The sequence below is a fragment of the Sebastes fasciatus genome, chromosome 8 (assembly GCF_043250625.1).
Source record: "Sebastes fasciatus isolate fSebFas1 chromosome 8, fSebFas1.pri, whole genome shotgun sequence".
Taxonomy (NCBI): domain Eukaryota; kingdom Metazoa; phylum Chordata; class Actinopteri; order Perciformes; family Sebastidae; genus Sebastes; species Sebastes fasciatus.
In genome coordinates, this window is record NC_133802.1 from 1,846,689 (window position 1) to 1,870,891 (window position 24,203).

General features: G+C 39.1%; 2 protein-coding genes across 2 annotated transcripts; both read right to left on the reverse strand.

The window, feature by feature from the left end:
• Window positions 1–492: 492 nt before the first annotated feature.
• Window positions 493–11,901, reverse strand: pink1 (PTEN induced kinase 1). Its single transcript, XM_074642820.1, has 8 exons — window positions 11,440–11,901; window positions 7,998–8,273; window positions 7,779–7,882; window positions 7,470–7,652; window positions 4,713–4,876; window positions 4,492–4,619; window positions 2,985–3,215; window positions 493–2,873 (listed from the first exon to the last, which is right to left on the reverse strand). Exons 1-8 carry the CDS (start codon window positions 11,794–11,796, stop codon window positions 2,589–2,591), a joined length of 1,728 nt encoding a protein of 575 aa, XP_074498921.1. The 5' UTR covers window positions 11,797–11,901; the 3' UTR covers window positions 493–2,588.
• A 5,008-nt stretch (window positions 11,902–16,909) lies between these two features.
• On the reverse strand, window positions 16,910–22,691 carry LOC141772142 (trypsin-3). The gene is made up of 6 exons (XM_074642823.1): window positions 22,669–22,691; window positions 22,163–22,232; window positions 19,700–19,856; window positions 19,378–19,519; window positions 19,005–19,259; window positions 16,910–17,392 (listed from the first exon to the last, which is right to left on the reverse strand). The coding sequence occupies exons 2-6, from the start codon at window positions 22,230–22,232 to the stop codon at window positions 17,237–17,239; spliced, it is 780 nt and encodes a 259-aa protein (XP_074498924.1). The 5' UTR covers window positions 22,669–22,691; the 3' UTR covers window positions 16,910–17,236.
• Between the last annotated feature and the right edge of the window lie 1,512 nt (window positions 22,692–24,203).

Here is a 24,203-nt window from a genome sequence, read left to right on the forward strand (position 1 = left end):
CAAATGTCTGTAATATCTGGATTCTGGTACCAAACAACACAGCAAGATGATATTTTAGATGGATGACTTTAGCCCAATGCTAGCGTTAGCCTCCAGTCTTTCCTTTGTTTTGCCTCCAACTAACACCGTGACATCATCATGACGTCGACACAAAAAGGGTCTATAATTTTGAGAAATAGCTGTGCAGCAAAAACACTACATTACATGTCAAGTTTTGCAGAACATCTACAGTACACAGTGATTGAGTTCTACTTAAATATGTGCTATATTTGTAGTGAAAAACTGGTCCGCATATTTGAGCTACAACTTCCCTTTTCCAGATCCCCAGCGCTCTCCCCACCGGTTGCTAAAACATCTTATTGTGTATTATACGCCACCAACTCTTTACTTGAGAAACATATCTAAATTCACTTGACTCACAGAGATGTAAACGTTGAAACAAGAGGGGTTAAATAATAAACGAGAGGAATGATTTGGACAATCCATTCAGACTTATTTTCAGACAGATTTTATTCTGAAACAGCAGAAAAATCCACATATATCCAAAATATTTCTCACCATCTTTGGTATGAAAACCTACACTCTATAGATATATCCCTCACATGATTATATTTATATTTATGTCTGTTATGATGCCAACATTGTAGGCTTACTGTGACTAGTTTTGAGAACAGATCATAGTGAAGTGTGAAGGGTTAAATCACTCTATTCAAGTCATCATTTCTTATATAATAATAAGCTGGCAACAAACAAACACCAGTAAGTCATAACAATGGCTCTAGGCAAGTGCAAACATGGACATTAAGTGCAAACCACAGGAACAAAAACAAACCAAAATCACATCCATAAAGTCGCTGATCCATACCATCTACCATCATCATTGTGAGAACTATGTTGGGGAGGTTTTTTCATGCATTACGTTGTCCAGTTTTTAGCTGACAGTTTGATGGACAAACTAGCTGTCTCAGGGCAGCATGTTACCTGTGAATATGTCAAACTCAGTGTCTCCCTACACAGTAGGGTCTACAGTAGCTATGCATGTTTTACTCATTAAATGATCTGCTTTGGCCTTCACCTTTATCAGTCTGAAACCTCTACAGTCTACACAGACCAATTTTTATCAAACTCACAGGTAACAACACCTGTAGTGTGGGGTCTTTCCTCGCAAATATCTAAAGTGCATCACAGTTTGTAAAAGAAAATATCCACTCTTATAATAGAAACACCAGAAGCCATTGGTACCTTCCATCTCTGGGCCAGTTTAGTTGTTTGGTGCTGACAAACAACACTCTTAAGGAGAACTTAATAATAGAAAACACAGAGATACCAGGGCCTTTTCTCCACCAACAGTAGCCTCAATAGTATGTGATGTAATGCACCCAAAAAACATGTTGTATTTTGCATGAAGGGGCACTAGTAGCTAGTTGTTCCCATACCGATACCAGTATCAGAAATGCGTCCGATTCGGTACAGCAGTCTATACACAGTTCCGATACCATCATTTATTAACCCAGAAAAAGAAAAATCAACTTGTTTAACCGGATTATTTCATGTTATAATAATATTTTATATTATTAATTTGTGTTTTTTGTAACTGACAAACTGAATAATAAAAAAAAGTTCTATTGCATTCATTCTCTGTATGTATTTGTTCATGATTTACAAAGGTTTTAACCTGAGCCAGGCCATACAACAGAGATAGCAATGATATCACATCCATACATGGTCAGTAGTACACAGCTGTTAAATAATAATAATAATAATAATAATAATAATGATAATAACAATAACTATATACTTTTTTTTATCATGCTGGTATCAGATCGGTATTGGTGTCTGCCGATACCGCAAGTTCAGGTATCGGAATCGGGAAGGAAAAAATGACATTGGAACATCTCTAGTAGTAGCACTTTGAGTTACCTCCTGCTGATGCTGTTGTGGCGCTGAGTTTGTGAGAACACATTCTGGTTAAATGCAGATCAGGAATTTCAGCAGCAATAGACAACACTTGTTTAGGGGTGAATTACACCATTTGATAGTTCATAATAACTGCTGGAGTACACTGACAGTCACAGATGACGTACAACAATGTAGGAGTACAGTGTCAGTGGACTTTGCTTCAATCACTGAGGAGCTACGTTAGCATCTTAGCATTAGTGAGGGTTGCGTCCAGTTACCCAACGTTATAGTTCCCTCTAACAATCTGTAACAAAGATGCACATCAGAGGTGATTTAGAAGTGGGTGGCCGACTGGAAATCAGTAGGTCTACAGCATATACCTTGCACTATACCACTGCTTAGATGACAAGCTAAACGTTACCTAAACTAGATAGCCATACCCTTAGATTATGATAGATTATGTTGCATGAATCTTGAAACACCACAGCACAAAGTAACCTAAATCAATAGCCATGTATAGCCAAGTGTTGCAAAATGACTACACGAAAATATGCAGGTTGTGCAACGAACTGGCAACCACTTGTTGTGAAGTGAATTCAACAGAATGGGGGAGAGAGAGCGCGACCTCTACTGGCTATATGTTATCACTTGCACCTTTAAGATAGGCGTCTGAATGAGTGAGAGTGGATCTATGCAGACAGAATGCAGGCCTGACGCTGCTCTTGCCCATACAGGAGGAAGCCCACAGCGGTGCGCAGGTCCTCCAGGTCCAGGTTAGACAGGAAGCTCCTCTGAAGCTCCGCCTCTACCTTGTTCCCACTGGGTCCACTACAGCCCCTCAGGAGAACCACAGCAGACTGGCACAGCAGCCAATCAGCCAGCTTCCTCATGCCAACGCTGTCCTGGTTGGCCAGGGCCTTCTGTCCCCAGAGGCTAAGATGTAGCATGTTAGCTGCCACACGGGCACTGGGACGCTGCAGAGTAATAAGAACACATACAGTATGAGTATTGTAGTACCGAAGAGTTGGTTAACTGTTAGTATTACCAGACTACTGGTAGACCTCTGTGTACAACCCCTGCTATACCTTGCTTGGGCTCCTCCTGAGGAGTAATCGGATCACTGACTGCACATCAGCTGGAACACCGGAGGGCAGAGGAGGGAGCTGCTTCTCCTGGTAACTCCTGCTCTCCAGTCCCACTGCTCGATAGAATGGGTTACTCTGACCCAATATCTCATAGGAGATGGCACCTACTGCCCAGGCATCCGCCTTGCTGTAGTCAATCACCACACCGCTCCCTGGAACTGCAGTGGCCACCTTTGGGCAGACACATCATGGAAATGATAGTGATTACATGGGTGATTATTTAACAAAAGTAATATTATGGTTAACTGTCATGACTTGCATTATTGTACAAGTAGTTGTTTGAAACTAAATGTTTTTCTTGGTGTGTCAAAAATCTGTATTTATTACAATTAGGGATGCACTGATTCATCGTATCGGCCCATATTCTCCTTGTTGACTGTCATCGGCAAATAAGATGACATCGCCGATGGCAGTGACCGATGTTTATCTGTTGTGTTGCATCAATTTTGCGCCGGCTAAATGTTGTGTTGGTAACTTGCGGTCGGTCTGGGATAACCAGTAACCAGCTGCTTATTCAGAGAATAAGCAACTGGCTGGACACGACTGTGGTATGATGGGTGCTGTGCGCACGTGTGGTTTGTTTACAAATAAAAGTGAAAGAAAAAGTCGGCCATCTTGGTCCGTCCAGCTCGGACAGCTGAGGCAGTGAAGCCCAAAGCTATTCCAGCAGAGCAGAGCTCTCCATCTCCATCTGCTCCCCACCGGCGTTCTGCCCCTACTACTCCACTAGTTAATCAATCACGGGAGGCGTCGTTCTCTCGGACGGATTAAAAAAAAATGAAATGCTAAAATGGGTCCCTTAATATACTTGACTGCCATTAATACATTGACGGCCCGCCCAAGTTAAGTCTATATGTGAGAAACGCTGTTGATGTTTCTCATAGCTTTTATACTTACATTTCATTAATGTTTCACAAAACAAATATTTTTGTTGGGCTGTGTAAATACTGAAACATTCTTCTCCTTGAGTAGATGTATAGCAGCTAAAAAGGCTTTTGAAGCAGTTGAAAAAAAAAAAAGAATATGTTTAATGTGAGAGAAGGTTATATTAAAGGTTGTTTCATAAATTTGTATGATTGAATTTGTGCTCATTCAAAGACGGTGTAAAGAAATGCTGAATGACTTTAAAACAGCTCAGTTCTTTTTTATAATGAAGAGGTCTTTGCTTCCCCTGCACAAAATGGGAATAAATAACAGCAAAAACTAAATAAACAAAAACATCGGTATCGGCTCTCGGCCATCAGACACATTGTTATTTCAAACATCGGTATCGGGCCAGAATTGCATCCCTAATTACAATGATTATTGCCCTTTAAATCACAGTATTTCATATGTCTGATTATGTTCTACTTCTTTATTACCATTTGAACTAGTTCAAGTTGTATAGGGATCAATAAGAGATGGCCATTCTTCTTTTACTTAACAATAAAGAGCTACTTAAGCCTACCTCAGGGGCCATTAGGGAGGCATTCCCTCCTCTGTTGACCCACATGCTGTTGAAGGGCAGCTGTAGATTAGAATCCCTCTGGGCCAGGCAGCAGCCAAAGTCGGTAATCACTAAACGAGGGCATCCATCTGGATAAAAGCAAAATCAATTGAGATTTTGACATTGAACTGATGGAATCAAAACTCTGAATTGTTCTCTTGGTAACTGAATATTCCCCTGACCTGAGTCAAACTCCAAGAGCACGTTGTCTGATTTGAGATCCCTGTGAGCAACACCCTGTCTGCACAGGTGGTCGACCCCCTCGAGGAGCTGCAGCACCATCAGAGAGCCCTGCCTGCGGCCTGGTGTGGACACCTCCAGGTACTGTCGCAGCGTGCAGGGGTAGCTATAAACACAGCAGAAGACAAGATGTCAGTCCAACTCATCTGGATGACTTAAACCTGCAGTAGGCAGAATTTTTTTGGAGTCATTGGGCAAAAATTCCATAATAACCTTTCAGCATATTGTAATTCAAGTGTTCTGAGAGAAAACTGAACTTCTGCTCCTCCTCATGGTTCTGTTTTCAGGTTTTAGAAAATCTAGCCTGTGACGGGAGACTTTGGCCAATCACAGGTCATTTCAGAGAAAGAGCGTTCCTATTGGCTGTTCATTCAACGGAGGAAGCTGTCAATCACTCGTAAACTCTGATCAAACGGTCAAACTAGGCAGCGCTGATCAAATAAGAATTAATATTGCATAAAATGTTTTCAGAAACATCTTGTAGGGCACTGTTTAGCTGTAAAATGAGAATGTTTGCTCCGGCTGGTGGGCGGTGCCTGGTATTTCCTCAACTGATCTCAACATGGCTGCCGGGTCACAAACGTTCTCATTTTACAGCTAAACAGTACACTACAAGATGATTCTGCAAACATTTTATGCGAGAAATAGGCATTACAGTAACAGAATATTGATTCATATTTGATCAGCGCTGCCTAGTTTGATCTTTTGATCGGAATTCACGAGTGATTGACAGCTGCTCAGAGACAGCAAGACTCCAGCTCGGCTCTGATTGGTTGTTTTCCTCCGGTCTGTGAAATCTTGCAGATGCCGTTAGGAGCACCGAAGAACACCGGAGGACACCGGAGGACACAAAGGCACATGATTTTCTTCAGATTACCTGTCTCGTGGATTACTGTCAGGATTTAATGACTGTTTAAAAAAAAAATAACTTTTTTTTTTTTTTTAAATCACATTTGCTCCAACTTGCTTACTGCATCTTTAGGTTTTCTGGTATACACCTCTTAAAGTTGTAATCCTTAAGATTTTCATGAAATCAAAGCCACTTTTGATGCTCTTTATGGTCTGGTCATTTTTTCAGCAATAGTAATTCAATGAATTTACATTCTGTCATTACCTTTCTATATAGCGATTTTCATGTTTAGTGGCGAGGTCTGCAATTCCCACATGGGATTCAAATCACAGGCATGAGGGATTAAGGGGAAACGATGCAGCATGTAATCCAGCATTACTCTTTTTATTTCAGCCTCACAGTCACTCTCCTAACGCTGTATCAGAGCTGGAACTGCTAATTCAAACTGAACATTTCCTTCTGCTCTAAGCTCACATTAATAAAAGCATTCAACTGGCAAAACATAAGGTTATTGTGAAGCAGTCACATGAAAACGCAATGTATTTGTCACCACGGCTAGCACGGACAGCCACTGTTCATCAAAAATGCCTCCTCAAAGCAAGACTACTGTCATTTTTCTGCATTTTTTGACAGCAGATCAGGTTTAAATATCGCAGGGAGAAGTGGAACAAGAAGGAGCAGCCACAGCGAGTTGTTCCATGAAGAGCTGCAGGTGACAACTGAAAGGTAACACAATTTACTGTGCCCTGCTTTTGTGTGGGAAAAATACTCGCACTGTGCAGCATGAGATTAGATCATGAGTGCTCATGGCATGATTGATTGACTTCTTTATTAAATCAGTTTGTACGGTTGTGCTGTAAACACATACACAAGCTGCTCAATGAGAGTTTGCTGGAGTATTAAACTGCTGTTACCACCATTAAACACGGGTGTCACCGAATCAACCAGGAGTTAAGGATTATGACATTAAAAGGATAGTTTAGGTGTTTTGAAGTGGGGTTGCATGAGGTACTTATCCATATTCAGTGTATTACCTACAGTAGATGATGGTCGGCACCCCCCTCCATCTTGGAGAAGCAGACAGGAGTTACCGTACAGAAGCAAAGCAATGTACTGCTGTGGACGGGGCCGGCAGCAAAACGGATTTTGGGAAAGAAAGGCTCACCTAAAATAATCAATACCAGTTTAAGTGTACGCTATATTTAGAATATTTTCACCGCTTTACCTTGCCGTCAGTCAGCCCTTTCCGACGGGGAACTGAAGCAGTTGTATCCAATCTACGCCAAAGCAACCAGACTCCATTTAAAAAAACTGTAATTTAACCTCGCAGAACACGGGAGTTGCTGGTCTACCGCTGCCTCGATCGGTTAGTTTGTTTGTATAACACAAAGGGGCAGCAGTAGACCAACAACTCCCGTGTTCTGCAAGGTCAAATTAATGTGGTTTTTTTCCCAATGGAGTCTGGTTGCTTTGGCGAGAGTGTAGATAACGGCTTCAGTTCCCCGTCGGGAAACACAGACTGTATAGCCATCTGACGGCAAGGTATGCTGGCAAAAATATTCTAAATATAGCGTACACTTAAACTGATATTGATTTTTTTAGGTGGGCCTTTCTGTTAGGTGGCTAAAAATCAGCAGTACATTGCTTTGCTTCTCTGCAGTATCTCCTGTCAGTTTCTCCAAATTGGGGGGGCATGCCGACCGTCATTTACTGTAGGTAATACACTAACTATGGATAAGTACCTCATACAACCCCACTTCAAAACCCCTAAACTATCCCTTTAAAATGAAGCTGGTGACTTTTTTTTGTTTTTAATAATTGCAAGAGGGTAAAACATGGCAGGTCTTACTTCTTCATGACGAGGAAAAGAGTGCGATTGTTGCCCAGACCAGCAGGGTTAAGCCTGGTTGGCAGCACATCCGGATACTCTTCTTGGGCACCTGGTAGCAACGGGACGTCCGCTGTGAAAGCCCGGTACACCCTGATCACATTAGGGTGTGCCGACACTGTTTTGGGCAGGACTCCAAAATGTCTGCATGTAGAGAGATCACAGCAGCTCACAACAAGCATCTTTACTACACCCTGTTCAGGACAGCAGGACTAGTAATGACCGATGGAAGCACTGAGTGTAATAGTGTAATAAAAGTGTAATACGTACCCATCCAGAGTGACTTCTTCTTTTTCCTGCTTTAACGCCAGGGGGCCTGCAGGCACCAGCTCCTGGGACATGGATTTTAATATTGCCTCACTTGACGACCCTGCCTGCAAATAAATGTCATCAAAAACTACCCGTCAGTACTGATTTGTGCCAGTCGTCTGTTTCCCCACTAATATCTAAAGTTCTGGGGAGAAGTGTGTAATATTGTAGAATACCAACCCCAAAGTTCCACATCATCTTGATAGCCATAGGGAAGGTTCTCAGCGAGCAGCATGTCAGAGAACGAGCCGTCTCCCCTTCCTCTTCATCTTCTCTCAGCTGCACCAGGGAGCACTTGCTGTTAGTCTCCTTTGGAGGGGCAAACCGAGCCGCAGCCTCGTACACAGCAGCGTTGGAGCCTTTCCCAATCTGATTCCCAATAATGTAATCCTCCAGTTTATATCCAGAGGTGAAAGGCTTGAGTGGGCTCTGGAATTTTTTCTTCCTAAACACTGCCTGCAAATTGGGAGAAATATATATTTTTTTAAGATGCAGAAAGGTAAATGTGTGCACATCCCTTCCTTTAGATCCGGTGAAGAATAACAGATTCAGTCAAGCGTTTCTCTAGACTGGATTAAAGCTCCTAAAACTTATTTGGCAAAAATATTTGATTTAGGGATGTACCGATTCAACTTTATCAGTCCCGATACCCAAAGCGATACCTGGGCCTTGGATTATCGTCCGATACCGAGTACCGATCCGATACCAGTGTTTAATTAATAAGCTGTTGTCCTCACTGTGTGGAAGTGACTGGGATCATTCTGTTATGTGTAAGAAAACATCAGGCTCGACTTAAAACATTGCTTTCTTAACTTTGTAAAACAAAATGTAACAAATAAATACATAGATATTAATTACTGAATTGATATTTATTAATAGAATAATACATCGTACACTAGCAACTTGGTAAAAGATCTTCAAAATTAACAGGAATTACAGTTCAAGTGTAAACCTTTTTAATGCAGCAACAAATTGGTCAAAACTTAAACAGGAATTAAAATGCCAGTATATAATGTACATAGTATATAAACATAGAATTGAATAGATCGGCCCCATTGTCACCGATACCCGATCCAGCTATTTGAGTCAGTATCGGCCCGATATCCAATCCGGTATTAGTGCATCCCTAATTTTATTAAATTATGTTTATTTATTTTTTCCCAACGACCCAGTAAGGTTGAAATGTTTCCTTTTTTCTCAGTCCAATGTTGGGAGCTTTAATCCAGAAATATTTCTTTATAATAACATAATAATAAATTGTAGATAATATAATGGCACATTTTATAGTTGTAGATATGTCAGGTCAGCAGCCAAAGTGTCTTCGCTGGCTGACATTTCTGTACAGTCAAATGCATCGTATTTTGCAAACTTAACCACATGAACTATTAACAATTACTGTAAAGGCATCCCCCTAATAATAGTAGTAGTAGTAGTAGTCGTATGAGGGAAATGTACAGGATTAGTGTAAAACAGGTGGCAACATTTATCTATTATTACGTCTCAATAAAGTCCATGGTATTCTACAATACAAGTACTCAAAGTATTCAAATCCTTTACTAAAGTCAAACTAATTATACAACAGTGTAAAACATTTCATAACCAGAAAGTGCTTTGGATTTAAAATTGAATTTATGTAAAAGTACATAAGTATTACCAGTGATATACTTAAGTGTGCATAATGCTATGTTATATTACTGTATACATTATATCGCTAGATTATTATTACGGATGTGTTGACATGTTAGCAGCATTTTAGTGTTATAGTTTGTGTAACACTAAAACAGTTAGTTTTATCTCCTTTGTTAATCTATAACAATGTATAATATTTTATAAATTGATCATATGTTTTGTGTGTAAAATCCAGTGGTGGAAAGTAACTAAATACATATACTATACTTAATACTGTACTTAAGTACAATTTTGAGGTATTTGTACTTTACTTGAGCATTTCAATTTTATGCTACTTTATACTTCTACTCAGAGGGAAATATTGTACTTCATACTCCATTACATTTATTTGATAACTTAAGTAACTTTGCAGATTTAGATTATTAATACAAATTGTAAATCAACTAATATATTATGATGTATAATTACAGATCATGATCATCATGCTACCAAGCAGTATATAAAGTCATTCAAATGAGCTCCACCTTTACCAGCTGCAACATTAAAGTGATGCATCCATAATTATAATCCAGTAATATAACATAGGCTATTTGATTATAAAATGTGCCCTTCTACATGCTGATGAGTACTTATGGTGTATATGTTGATGCTAATACTTTTGTACTTTTACTTAAGAGTTTCAATGCAGGACTTTGACTTATAACGGAGTACTTTTACACTGTGGGCTAGTATTGCTACTTGTACTTAAGTAAAAGATCAGAATACTTCTTCCCCCACTGGTCAAATCTAAATCAGCAAGTAAAGTAACTAGTAACTCTGGTTGTCAGTTAAATGTAGTGGAGTAGAAGTAGCATCAAATGGAAAAACCCAAGTACAAGTAGCCCAAACCTAATGTAGTTCAGCATGTATGTAATGTAGTTCAACATGTATGTAATGTAGTTCAGCATGTATGTCATGTAGTTCAACATGTATGTAATGTAGTTCAACATGTTTATCATGTAGTTCAGCATGTATGTAATGTAGTTCAACATGTATGCAATGTAGTTCAACATGTATTTAATGTAGTTCAGTATGTATGTAATGCAGTTCAACATGTATGTAATGTAGTTCAACATGTATGTAATGTAGTTCAGCATGTATGTCATGTAGTTCAACATGTATGTAATGTAGTTCAACATGTTTATCATGTAGTTCAGCATGTATGTAATGTAGTTCAACATGTATGTAATGTAGTTCAACATGTATTTAATGTAGTTCAGTATGTATGTAATGCAGTTCAACATGTATGTAATGTAGTTCAGCATGTATGTCATGTAGTTCAACATGTATGTAATGTAGTTCAACATGTATGTCATGTAGTTCAACATGTATGTAATGTAGTTCAACATGTATGTCATGTAGTTCAACATGTATGTAATGTAGTTCAGCATGTATGTAATGTAGTTCAACATGTATGTAATGTAGTTCAGCATGTATGTCATGTAGTTCAACATGTATGTCATGTAGTTCAACATGTATGTCATGTAGTTCAACATGTATGTAATGTAGTTCAACATGTTTATCATGTAGTTCAGCATGTATGTAATGTAGATCAACATGTATGTAATGTAGTTCAACATGTTTATCATGTAGTTCAGCATGTATGTAATGTAGTTCAACATGTATTTAATGTAGTTCAGCATGTATGTAATGTAGTTCAACATGTATGTAATGTAGTTCAGCATGTATGTCATGTAGTTCAACATGTATGTCATGTAGTTCAACATGTATGTCATGTAGTTCAGCATGTATGTAATGTAGTTCAACATGTATGTAATGTAGTTCAGCATGTATGTCATGTAGTTCAACATGTATGTCATGTAGTTCAACATGTATGTAATGTAGTTCAACATGTTTATCATGTAGTTCAGCATGTATGTAATGTAGTTCAACATGTATGTAATGTAATATATGTAATGTAGTTCAACATGTACACTATGTGTAGATACCAGACCTGGATCTCTGAACATGTCGCAGCACTCTTCCTGTCATCTTCCAGCTGTTGTTCAATCAGCCCCACACCGAGACCGAAAGCCAGAAACACGGCCCTGTTCCGCGGGGACCCGCCGCCAAACCTCCTCCTGAAGCCGGCGGACTGAAGCTGGGCTGCCAGGCCCTTCAGAGAGGTGCGGTAATACCGGTACCGAGAAGGCAGGAAAGCCTGAGGCTGAACGGTGCGGACCGACGGGCCTACACGGAGACGGTCAGCTCGGAGCTTTGCTGCGACTCGGCCAACTGATCTGAGGAGACCCAGCTGGAAGACCGACCGGCCCAGCTCGAGTCCCCGGCTAAGAGCGTGTTTCACAGACATCACTGAAGCTGTTTATCCCCGTCTGGTGTCAGCCAGGCCTCGGCTACTGTTATGTCAACAAACAGCTGCTACTGCTACTGAGCATGCGCGAGAATGACGGACCACCTTCTTCTTCTTCTTCTTCTTCGTTGGAGTTTTATGGCGGTTGAACAACTTTATTAAGCATTACCGCCTTTAACTGGTCTGGAGTTTGGATCAGGATTCTAACTAGTTTTACTACAAAAGAAAATGAAAATAATTACAATTAAAAAAAAATTATATATAAAATGTATATATATCCTGTATATATAACACTTTCCCCCAGAACTTCTTTGTGAGAGATCACTTAGATCATAGACTAACCTAATTTCTTCAAGATTCACTACCAGTTCCCTTCTCTGGGTATCATATTTCAGACAGTGGAGCATAACATGTTCTAAAGTTTCTTCCTGATTACAAAATTCACACCTTCCTGTTTTGCTATTTTAAATGATGTACCTTTTAATCGCCCATAACGTAACCGAGATATTACGGTTTCCTCTCGCCGGGTTCTCCTTGTGCTTCTCTTCATACCTACTTTTATTTTTATTTTGTATTATTATTTAAGGTTAAAGGAATACATACACATACTTGTAAAGGGACATAAAGACAGCAGCAACAACATATACAAAAAAAACATAAAGAAGAAAAAAAAAAAAAATTTTTTTGTAATAGTGCAGTGTCAAGAGATAAGTTCATATTCATATACATACACCCAACCTAATATATATATATATATATATATCTACACATGCATTCATATACATATCCACTTAGGCAAATTCGCTTACACAATTATCTATTCTATTATACAGTCAAAAAATAGACATATTTACATCCCTTTAGTTGACCTTTTTTCGACATTATTTATTTATTAATTTTTGTTTAACTCCAATTTTCACCCTGACTCAAAGTATCCCACCCACGTTCAAAAATTATATTCTGATCTTTATTCCTATTAACATCTTTCTCAAGAACCCACTGATGCTTCAAAAGCATTTTGAAATGTTCAGTGTTTAACTGCTGTCTTTTTGTAGCTTTAAATATATATGCTTTCCCCATCATAATGATAATAACGATATTCAGGTCTTTTCCTTCATCATCCCTTAAATCACCAAACATTATCGATAAAGGACAACTATAGAAATTTGATTTGTAAACTGAGATCCACTTTTCAACTTTAATCCAAAATAATGCAACTTCTTTACAATACCAAAATAATGAATGTCTGACTCCTCTTCCTCCTCCAAGAAACTACAGAAGTCACATTGTTGGACGCCCCATTTTTTTTTTTTTTTGCATTTTCTTAGTAGGCAAGTATTTGAAGATTAGTTTTAGTTGTAAAATTCTAATGGAGACATCAAAAGAAGTTGTGTAAATACATGCAAATACCTTCCCCCATGGGATACATCTAACAAATCTTCCCATTTAGAATGAATAGCTACTGGTGCAGCAGAAATACTGATATATTTTCTTGTTTATTTTTCTCTCATTCATCCATGTTGTATGCTTAATGTAGGGGCAACATGCCTTTTGTTTTGTACATAATGATAGCTTCCTTTTCCAGATCTGAGGCTGCACAGAGTTGATTATATGTAAAAAAGGTCACAAACATTACCGTATACTAGTTCAAGTTCATCATAAGACATGATTTGATGATTTACCTACTTTTCTTTGAATACTGTATAACCACCTTCCTGTTCTCCCTTCTTCCCACTGCTTTTGCCACCTTTTTTTCAGCTTATGCTTAATTGTGGTCTTCATTTCCGTCTTACTAAATGGTACTGTGGTGTCAATCTGATTAGTTTTTGTGGCTTCCGTTGCACACTTGTCAGCTAATTCATTTCCTTTAATTCCTATATGGACAAACAACCTAAATATTCATAGACATATATACAGGCCTATGCGTGAGGCCTCAGTTGCAAAATTACACAAATCACTTTAAGCTTAAAGTGTATGGGTCCTATTGTCCCTTTAGTATGATAAGTAAAGACCACAATAGGCTAGCCAGACAGTATTGTGTGAATTTAGTGGAATGTGTAAATAGGTTGAAAATTGACAACTGATGCCAGGCTTTTTTTTTCTTCTGCTTTTCCTTCAACATACACTGCACGGTTCAAAGTACTGAATTTTCAACTCATATTATGATAGTTGAACATTTACAGATTGCTGTTGCAGACTTAAGGGGAGAGATGCAGCTTTATAGATCCAGGGCTAGGTAGTTGCTAACTTAAAGTGGCAGTAAGCAGTATATTTTTGGCATCATTGGGCAAAAATTCCATAATAACCATTCAGCATATTGTAATTCAAGTGTTCTGAGAGAAAACTAGACTTCTGCTCCTCCTCATGGCTCTGTTTTCAGGCTTTAAAAAATCTATCCCGTGACGGGAGACTTTGGCCAATCACAGGTAATTTCAGAGAGAGAGCGTTCCTATTGACTGTTCATTCAACGGAGGCAGCTGTCAATCACTTGGCGTTCCTATTGGCTATGCTCCGGTCATGTGACCTGAACTTGGCATTCCTTCACCAGATTTCACAATGGTGGCGGTGTCACAAACTTTCTCATTTAGTTAGCGGATAAACAGCTAAACCATGCACTACGAGATGATTCTGAGAACATCTGCGGTGAGAAATAGTAACACAGTAACAGTTGATTCATATTTGATCAGCGCGGCCTAGTTTGACGGTATGTGAAATCTTGCAGATGCCGTTAGGAGCACCGGAGGAAACAGAGGAACATGATTTTTTTCAGGTTACTTGTTTCATGTACTACTTTCACGATATAGCGACCGTTTTATAAAACTAAAAACTAAACTCAATTTTTTTTTAATCATATTTGCTCCAATCTTGCCTGCTGCAGCTTTAAGGGGAGACATGCAGCTATATAGCTCCAGGGCTAAGTAGTTGCTAACTTAAGAGCTAAACCAAACTAAACTATGTTCATAACTGAATCTCGGTCACAGATTCTGGTGAAACAAGCCACGAGTCATAATATCTGACTTAAAGGAACTGATTTTATTGGCTAATTGATTTTTTGTACCATACAGACATAAATGTAGACCAATGCCTAGATTCTGTACACTGGTATGTGTACTATATAGCATTCATTCAAAAACAGTCAAACATGTAAAGTATGCATATAACTTGCACTTGCAGATTAGTGCACATTGGTATAGTCCATTGAATGATTGTATAGCGCAGCTGTATGTGATCAGCCTTCCTGGATAGTAAGCCATATCAGTATGCAAGTTAGTTTTGGTTTAATACAACTAACCTACATAAGCAGCAGACATTGTTTTAGACAAGATGCCAGTTTTTCTTTTACTTGTTAAAAAAAATAAATAATCAACCATAAATGTGTCAGCAAACATGCAGTAGCCTATCAGTAGAAGCATCATATATGTCATACATGCATGAACACATATTATAAATGCACGGACAGCTGTATGAAATTCAGTCAGTAGAAATAATGACTGACCGCTCCTTTCTTTGCCATGAGGGCTGCTCCTACTCTGAACTCTCCCTTAGGACACAAATCAACCTCTATTGGCCTTGTAGGGCTCATGAAAAAAGAATTTTCATCCAGTTGTCTTATTCTTGGCTTTTTTTAAAGACAGGTGTTGCTGATTCGGGGTGTGAGAATCTAATTCATCATCGGCTGTTTTGATTCTTGTGATGGCAAGGCAAGAGAAGAATCAAATACAGCTGTCAGCACAAGAGAAACAACTCCTCTTTAATATCACTGTGGATGGTTAATCATTCATGCAGTACTTGTAATGACATTACAAAAAAAAAAATTGGGCTGGGTGATAATTCAATATTATCATTGATTTTAACCATACATCAGACCGGCAATACGTCATCCAGAGTAGGCTCGAATGACCACGCCCCCTTTTGGGGGAAACCAATACCGTGTCCCTCATAGACGGTAACATTGTAAACAGAAGAAGTTGAAACATGTCTCCAACTTCTACTTTAAACAAACCGCTAACATTAATAACGCTATGCTGAAGAGTTGCTGTGTAGTTGGTTGCACAAACAATAAATCCAAAAACACTGATTCCCAATTTGTTCCCCTGCCATGTCCTAAAAAGGATATAATAGAGGAGTTTTATGGCTCCAAGCTATAGACCAGACCAGCATGGCTTTATGGCTCCAAGCTATAGACCAGACCAGCATGGCTTTATGGCTCCAAGCTATAGACCAGACCAGCATGGCGTCATTGCCGAGGCTGTGCTCCCATTTGGGGGAAAGAAACTCGCTGTCACAGGAGAGAAAATGGAAAATGATGAAAAGCTGTTGTATAGCGGGTTAACCTGAGGCTTTCATGCTGAGATTTGAGGCGCATACGATTCATGAATATTCACTGTCAGTGTGGTGAATCGCTAAATGATGCTGGTGACAGTGACTAGCATGGCTAGCTAACGTTAGCTTGAGTGTGAGGCTGCTGCAGTAATACGTCATACATTAACGTTATAGCAGCATCAGACTGTCGTCTCCAACTAAATCTCAGCCTATAGATCAAACAGTTGACTATTAACATGTTGGTTATTTACAGACAACACTTAGCCTAACAGGATTCAATCAGATATGTAGAGATGTATGGATAAGCAATATTCGGCCACTGTGTTGGACGGGGGACGACTGAAGGGACATGGCGGCGATCAACCTTCATTTATTAAGGTATCGCCAACGCTCAGGTTCAGGCAAGATTGCAAAATAATTATTAGACATGTGTATAAAACGAATGTTTGTATAACAAGAGATGAATGCATACAAATTTGTCAAAATTACAATCCAAAAATACGTCAAATTGCATTGCAGTCTCTGGGATCCTCGGTATTATTTCCCCCAAAAAGGGGCGTGGTCTTGACTTTTTGCGAACCGTAGGCTATGTGCTGATCTAATGTATGATGCCCAGCTCTACTGATTAATGCTGCTTTAACATCTTTGCTACAACTAGTACTACTACTAGTACTACTACTACTATTATTATTATTATAATAATAATAATAATAATAATAATAATAATAATAATAATAATAATAATAATAATGATAATAATAATAACAATAAAAAAGTAATAATGATAATAACAATGTTTATTTCTGTGTCTTATTTCTCTATCAGAACAATGAACAAATGAAAATCAATGAATTGTGCATGTTAACACATTTCCAGGAAACCTTACATCTAGAAATGACTGATAACCCTGGCTCTATTTAGCATATCCCAACATTATGAACTGCAACTAAACTCAGTGTGTGAAGTTGACAATTAGTACTATAAAAAATACAGAGAAAGTCATTAGTAATGAAATAGGCCATTGAAAATAATGTGGTGAATCGTCTATTCCTTTTCAAAATGAATACATCTAGAAGCCTGCCTCTGCAGGCTGCTCATCAAGAATCGTGGCCACTCTTCATGCTGTATTATGGTCGATAATCCAGTTGATCCAACTGACGTACTTCCTCACTTTGGTGTAGACTCCAGGGAAGTATGGGTTTGCGCAGCTGATACCCCAAGAGACAATGCCTTCGAACTTGCCACTGCAGATGAGAGGACCACCAGAGTCACCCTGTGGATCACCAAGGCAAATCGCAGTTGAAGAACAAGCTAAAATAGTTACAGAAATAGGATACACGCATGAAGGGGATGTTAATGTTAATAGTGATAACATGCCCCACACAGCAGTGGTGGAAGAAGTACTCAGATCTTTTACTTAAAGGTCTTCTATGGGACATTCAGAACATTAATATAGCAGCAAACAACTATTTGCTATGTAAAGATACAGTGATGTCTACCTGAGCAGAGAATGAAGTCACTCTCCTTCTGTGTGTGTTGTAATCCAAGCTTCTCTGTGCTTTGTTTATGTAGCCGGTCCGGCCACATGTGCATGTTAGCGGATCATTTCTTTTAGGTAAATCAACTTGATTAGCCCTTATTTATATCATTAGGTCCTAAAAAATGCTCTAATAGCCGAATCCAGAGTTATTCTCCTTCCTTCGGTCACGTGAATGAGACTGAGACCAAGGCTGGACTGAGGGTCGGGAGGCGGGGTTAAAGGAAACACTAATGTGCCTGCTCTATGGGTTCCATGGATGTGGAATGTCGCCGGAAGATGCGGGTAATTTTATACTCGGGAGTCAAAGTTGAGCAACTTTCATGAACGGAGCCCCGCCTCCGCCACTGTATCCAGTTATTTTTATACATCCATGATGTGAGTCCCTGTTTATGTGCCCCACTGGCTAGCTCATGGCCGCCGCTCTGCATTGCGCCCATATAGCGGTTACCGCGGCGTTGTCGCAAAAGCATAGCGCCCACCCTTCGGTTCTCCCCCAGGTTAACACTGTTAGCACTGTCAGCAGTGTTGCTGTTGTTTGCACTGTTCCTGCTGTTAGCCCCTTTAGCTGATAGCCGCCAGCTCAGCCATCGCCATGTTGAGAGCTGTGTGGAGGCAATCCCTCAAACTTAGATTTGCTTTGAACTCCGTATAGAACTCCTTTAAGTAAAACTAGCAATACCACTGTGTAGAAATACTCCATTACAAAATGTTAGTAAAGTATAAGTACAGAAGTATTAGCATCAAATAAAAGTAAAGTAAAGTAAAAGTATCATTCAGTAGTAGTATCAGTATACTCATTGTGTAGAATAGCCAGTTTCAGAATAATGTATATTATATTATTCAATTATAATTACTGATGCATGCAGCTGGTAAATGTGGTGCTAATCATATTTGTTGATTCATATTTTGTATTAATAATGTGAATCTGCAAAGTAATTAATCCTGTCAAATAAATGTAGCTGAGTAAAAAGTACAATATTTGCACTACTACTAGCAGCGGAGTAGAGGTATAAAGTAGCATAAAATGTAATTACTCAAGTAAAGTAAAACTGTACTTAAGTAGAGTACAAGTACATTAAATGTACTTAGCTACTTTCCACCACTGGTACACAGGACAACAGGACATTAGGCTACATTATACTGCACTAATTAAAACATGCAGCAGAAGCATACAATACACAGCATGCAGAGCAATAAAAAGGGAAATATGAATTAAAATGATATGTAATATACAAGACAACATTATGCAACATGATTAGGTACTCATTAAAGCATTCAACACAAGCATCCAATACACAGACCACACTACACATACATCAGAAAAGAAGAAAGAAAAATTGTGTACCTGGCAGGAATCTTTTCCACCGTATCGAGAGCCAGCACACAGCATGTTTGGAGTGATCCTCCCCCAGTAGTAATAATTGCAGTAAGGTGTTATTCTCACATCCACAGAACGCAGCACAGGAGAGAGGGAGTAACTGTAAATCTGTGTCACACCCCAGCCGCTCACTGTGCAGACATCTCCACGCTGAGGGGAACCGTTCTCATCCGGCAGAACAGCTGGCTGGACGTGGGCGTTCAGCTGTGCCGGCCTACTCAGCTGTAACACAAACCAAACTTAGGGCTTAGATATGCTGACCAGGCAATTCATCAATTAAGAACAATTAAGAGTGTATGCATGTGTCAAGAGCTCCATTATTTCAGGCTCTTCTGCTCACCTTGATAAGCATGATGTCGTTGTTGAATGTTTTGTAGTTAAATTGGCGGTGATAAAATATCTTTGAGACATTAAATTCCTGTTCAAATCCTTCATTCTTCGCCAGGCTGTGTTCACTTAACACCACCCTCATCCGACTCTGCCTGGTGGCCGTAAACAGACATAAGGTGCTTCAGAATTTACCCTTTACTGTAACTATGAAATACAGTAAAATCACATCTTTACTGTCACAATTCTTTCCTCGTTGTATACTAACATTCAATTATTCTAACATCTCAAAACGTCAGTGTTGGCTACTTTTAGTGTCTTGTGTCAGTACTTACGGTTTCCAGCAGTGGGCAGCAGACACCACCCACTGACGGTGTACTAAGGTTCCTCCACAGTAGTGTCTCCCACCAAACTTGTACTGCAGGGATACCTGATATTTGACAGAGTACGGCTTGACCTCCTGACCCCCTATGATCCTATCTGCAAATGCCTCTGTACACAGTGAGAATAGGTGCCGTGTGAGTTATTTTTGTTTACAAAAAATGTCAAATGTGTTTCATATTTAATGCTCTATCTATCTAGCCATTTTAGTGCCCGAGGCGGAATTCGGATTCCTCCCCCCCCCCCACATAAATAACTGATAACTATATTTATCATATTATAAATAAAAAATTGGTCCGTGATTTGGTTGGCTTAAAAGTATTTTGTTGGTTTCACTACAATTTACACTTTTAATAACAAATAAGTGCTGCCAGGTAGGGGTGTAACGATTCATCCACTATATCGATATATCGATTTATATTCCTAAGATACAACTACATCGATAGGTACTTGGCAAGTTGTCCTTCACGGGAGACGTATATCGATATAAAATCGATTTGAAACGCAAAAATCGATTGTATCGATATTAAGGATTTGCACCTTGTATTAAAGGACGACAAACGTTATATGAATTAGTAATGAATTAGTATTAGTAAAGAAATGTTAAACGTAACTCCGGTTCTGCCAGCTCTGCTCTCTGCAGCGCTAGCGCGCATCTATGTCGTGCATGCAGACGAATGGAGCTCCTCCTCTCTCACCAGGTAGCGGCTGGAGGGAGATGAGCGTCGGTCTGCAGAAGACAGGGGCCTGTCGGCTTCACCCAAAGGAGCTTTCCCCGTGCGCTGTCGGTTTTTCATTCAGAGAAAATGACTTTCCTTTTCCCCGTCATGATATCTACTGTATGTGAACGCAGAATCAGCCTCGCGTATCCAGCCGGAGAGCAGACGGTCCGCGAGGTGAATTATCACGACAAGTGATGGGAGTAAAGTAAAAAACAAAACAGAAATTCAACTAACGTCAGTCTAACATAGTTTAAAAAAGTTTTTCAAGATGTTTTTTCATGTATGAAAATACCCTAAATAAACACTGTAGGTGGACTATTTGATTACAATAAGCACATTATTTAACCAGCGTTTGTATAGGAATGATTATTGTCCCAAGCTGTTTGATCACTATCAGCTATTTGATCACGATCAGTGGTTGATCTCTGTATTATTGCTCTACAGCAGAGGTCTTCAACAGGGGGTCCGCGGAGGTACTGCAGGGGGGTCGCGAAATTTTCTTATTATTAATTTTTTTTTTTTTTATTATTATTATTTATAACAATTTATCTACTCACTGTACCTTGCGCATGTTTAAAATAAAAATATGATTATATGAACCTGTGTATTATTTGAATAGCTTAGTATTGAATGCACAATAACAAGGTACATTTATACATGGCACTAGGCCCAGTTTAATATAAAACACAATTTTATACAATAAATATAGTAGTGGGTCCCTGCTCCATCTCTCCATCAGTTTGGGGGTCCTTGGCCTGAAAAACGTTGAAGACCCCTGATCTACAGTTTATATTGAAAATGAGGACAGAAGCAGCAGGTTAAACCACTGTTCATTTAACTTGAATAGAAGTTGGTTTATTATATTCTTTGTTAAATATTGCACTGCCTTGTATCTTGAGAATCAGCAGGTCCTGCAGTTGCACTTTTTATTATTTTCAAATAAAAGGTGTATGTATTTGCCATTAATCGTTGTTTACTTGTTTATATCCATAATTAATTTATCCCTGATTCCCTTGCAAGAAAAACTTTGAGGAATCCTGACCTGCTCTGTCCAGTATCACATATTTATTTCACAGTCACACTGACTGAATTTTTGGCAAAAAAAAGTAACTGTATCGATTTCAAATCATTGAATCGTATCGTATGGTATCGCTCTAGGTGAGCCAAATATCATCCTGAATCGTATCGGAACCATGGAAATCGTATTGTATCGTGTCGTTGTAAAAACGTATCGTTACACCCCTACTGCCAGGCAGATGGAAAAGTGTGAGAAAGAGAATTACAGGGGTGAAAAGTGTGTTTCTTTTTGTTGTTCATTTGTGACCTTAATGCAGTAAATGAGGAGGAGTGCCCAATGGCATTTAAAAACAAAAAAAATAATATTATTATTAATTTTAGAGGGCGACCAGCGACCCCCAGAAGGTAGCGCCCTAGGCAACCGCCTATATGGCCTATGCCTTCAGCCGGCCCTGTGCTCTACGGTCTTTATAATCTTAAAGAGAGGTTGGAGGCAGTCTCAGGGCCACGTCAGCACAGTTTGGGTATCTCCGTTACTCCTGACATACATACATTTCTTGTTTTCACCCTCAGGGTCAGTCAGTGTTCTGTGAAAGTTCCTTTCAACATGGTTCCACATCTCGAGTAGGATTTCATACTTTTTATTGTGCACCCAAATTTAGTGATTGAGGAACTCACCTGATACCAAGAATGCCAAAAACAACAGCACAGTAGGGCTTTGCAGCGGAGCCATGTTTTCACTTATCATCTGTAATGCAGAAACATGACTTTTAGAAGTTTCTATACACAGTACATAATGTGCCAGTTAATTTAATTACTCTGACAACCCTGATAAAATCCAATTATGTTGGTGTGAAATAACAGAAAGTGAATGCAGATTATGGTTAGGCTGTACACATGTGCAACTTTGCTGCCTTATTTCTTCTCAGTTGACTATCTATAACACCGAAAGGGATTTTGTAGATTATAGATTTTGCTTCAAATTACTGAAGTTCACATCTTTCCTCTGAAATCACTGGCTAAATCGTACTACTGACTGGTAACAGTCTATTCTACTCTGCTGAATCACCATCATTTCATTTCGAAACTAAATTAATAGTATTACAATTTTAACATATATTACATAAATATACTGGTAATAGAGGGTAGGCCCTTGAATATTAATCATTAAGGGTTCTACTTACCTGTAAGCCCAAACACAGCGCCGTTCAGAGCATCTCCAACTGGTGGGACCAATGCTCTCCAGTTGCCTTTTATAGAGTAACCGTATCCTTGTTCAAACCTTTTGTTTAAATTATCTTTTCGTCTTGTTTTGTACTGCGACCATCTCACGCTGCAACAATGAAACTGACCTACTACTTGACAAAGCTAAAGTGCTCTTGTGTATTATGTCTGTTTGTAAGCTCTAGTTTGCTGCTTGCACCTTGGGATATGGAGGTATTTGGGATGGGAACGCCTCTAAGCAGTCACCACCATCACCTGGTTGTGTGATGTATGGATAAAATTCGCTCGGACTAATTTGATTGATATTCTCGCGTGTCTGTAGTGGATACTGTACATATATATATATATATATATATATATATATATATATATATATATATATATATATTTAAAAAGAGTCACAGTGATAAATGTATTTGCATTGTTGAATTAAAGAACCTGACCAATCAACAGCAGTGCACTTTGGGTTTATTGGTTAATGTTATATTCATACACAAATGTGTGTCTCATTTACAGATCAACACAAAACATCTCAATTTGAAAGTGTAATTAAAAAAGCTTTTCATTACAGACATTAATACACCTTGTGGTTGGCTGTGATAATGATTTTGTCTGCATATAACACCACAATGCAACTGATCAAAACCGGGTAAAAGACATAATATGATCTATGAATTGCCTATAGCAGTTATGCTGGGGTAGATATCCATGGATCAAAGTTGCGCCTGCTGCCATGGCCCTACTTGACACCCACTACTACTATCATTATTATTAGCCATATTACTATTATTATTACTGCTATTATTATTCTATTATATCCACTGCTGCTGTTGTTAATATAAGTTGTTATATTTTTGTTATTATTTCTGCTATTATTACTGCTATTACAATTAACATTCTATTATACCCATCGCTACTGTTATTATTGTTATGAGTCCTATTTCTATTATTATTATTATAGCTGTTGTGCTATTATTGTTGTTGCTGGGTCTCTCTCTCTCTCTTTCTCTCTCTCTCTCTCTCTCTCTCTCTCTATTAACCCAACCGGTCGAGGCAGATGGCCGTCCCGGAAGTTGGAGGACCCAGAGGAGAGACGGGCAAACTCCACACATAAGGGCCCAAGCTGGCCAGTGGGTCGAACCCAATCGAACAGTGCCGACCGTAATAAAACTTATATTATAGTAATAACAACTGATAATAAGTCTACTATTACTACAACTGCAACGACCACTTCTATGGTTCTACAACTACTACGAACTGTGACGCACCAAAAATTGCCCCCAAATGCTTGATCAGATTCTAGACCTGGTTACCTATGCTGTAATCATATATTGCCTGATTTAAAACATCATTTTGGTAATTTTACACCAATACTTTATTTATCTGATTTGGGTCACAGTGGTAGCAGGCTCAGCACGGTATAACCAAGATACACCCGAGCACAGAGCCACGTCGTCCATTTCTTCCTGGGGGGGCCTGAGGCATTTCCAGGGAA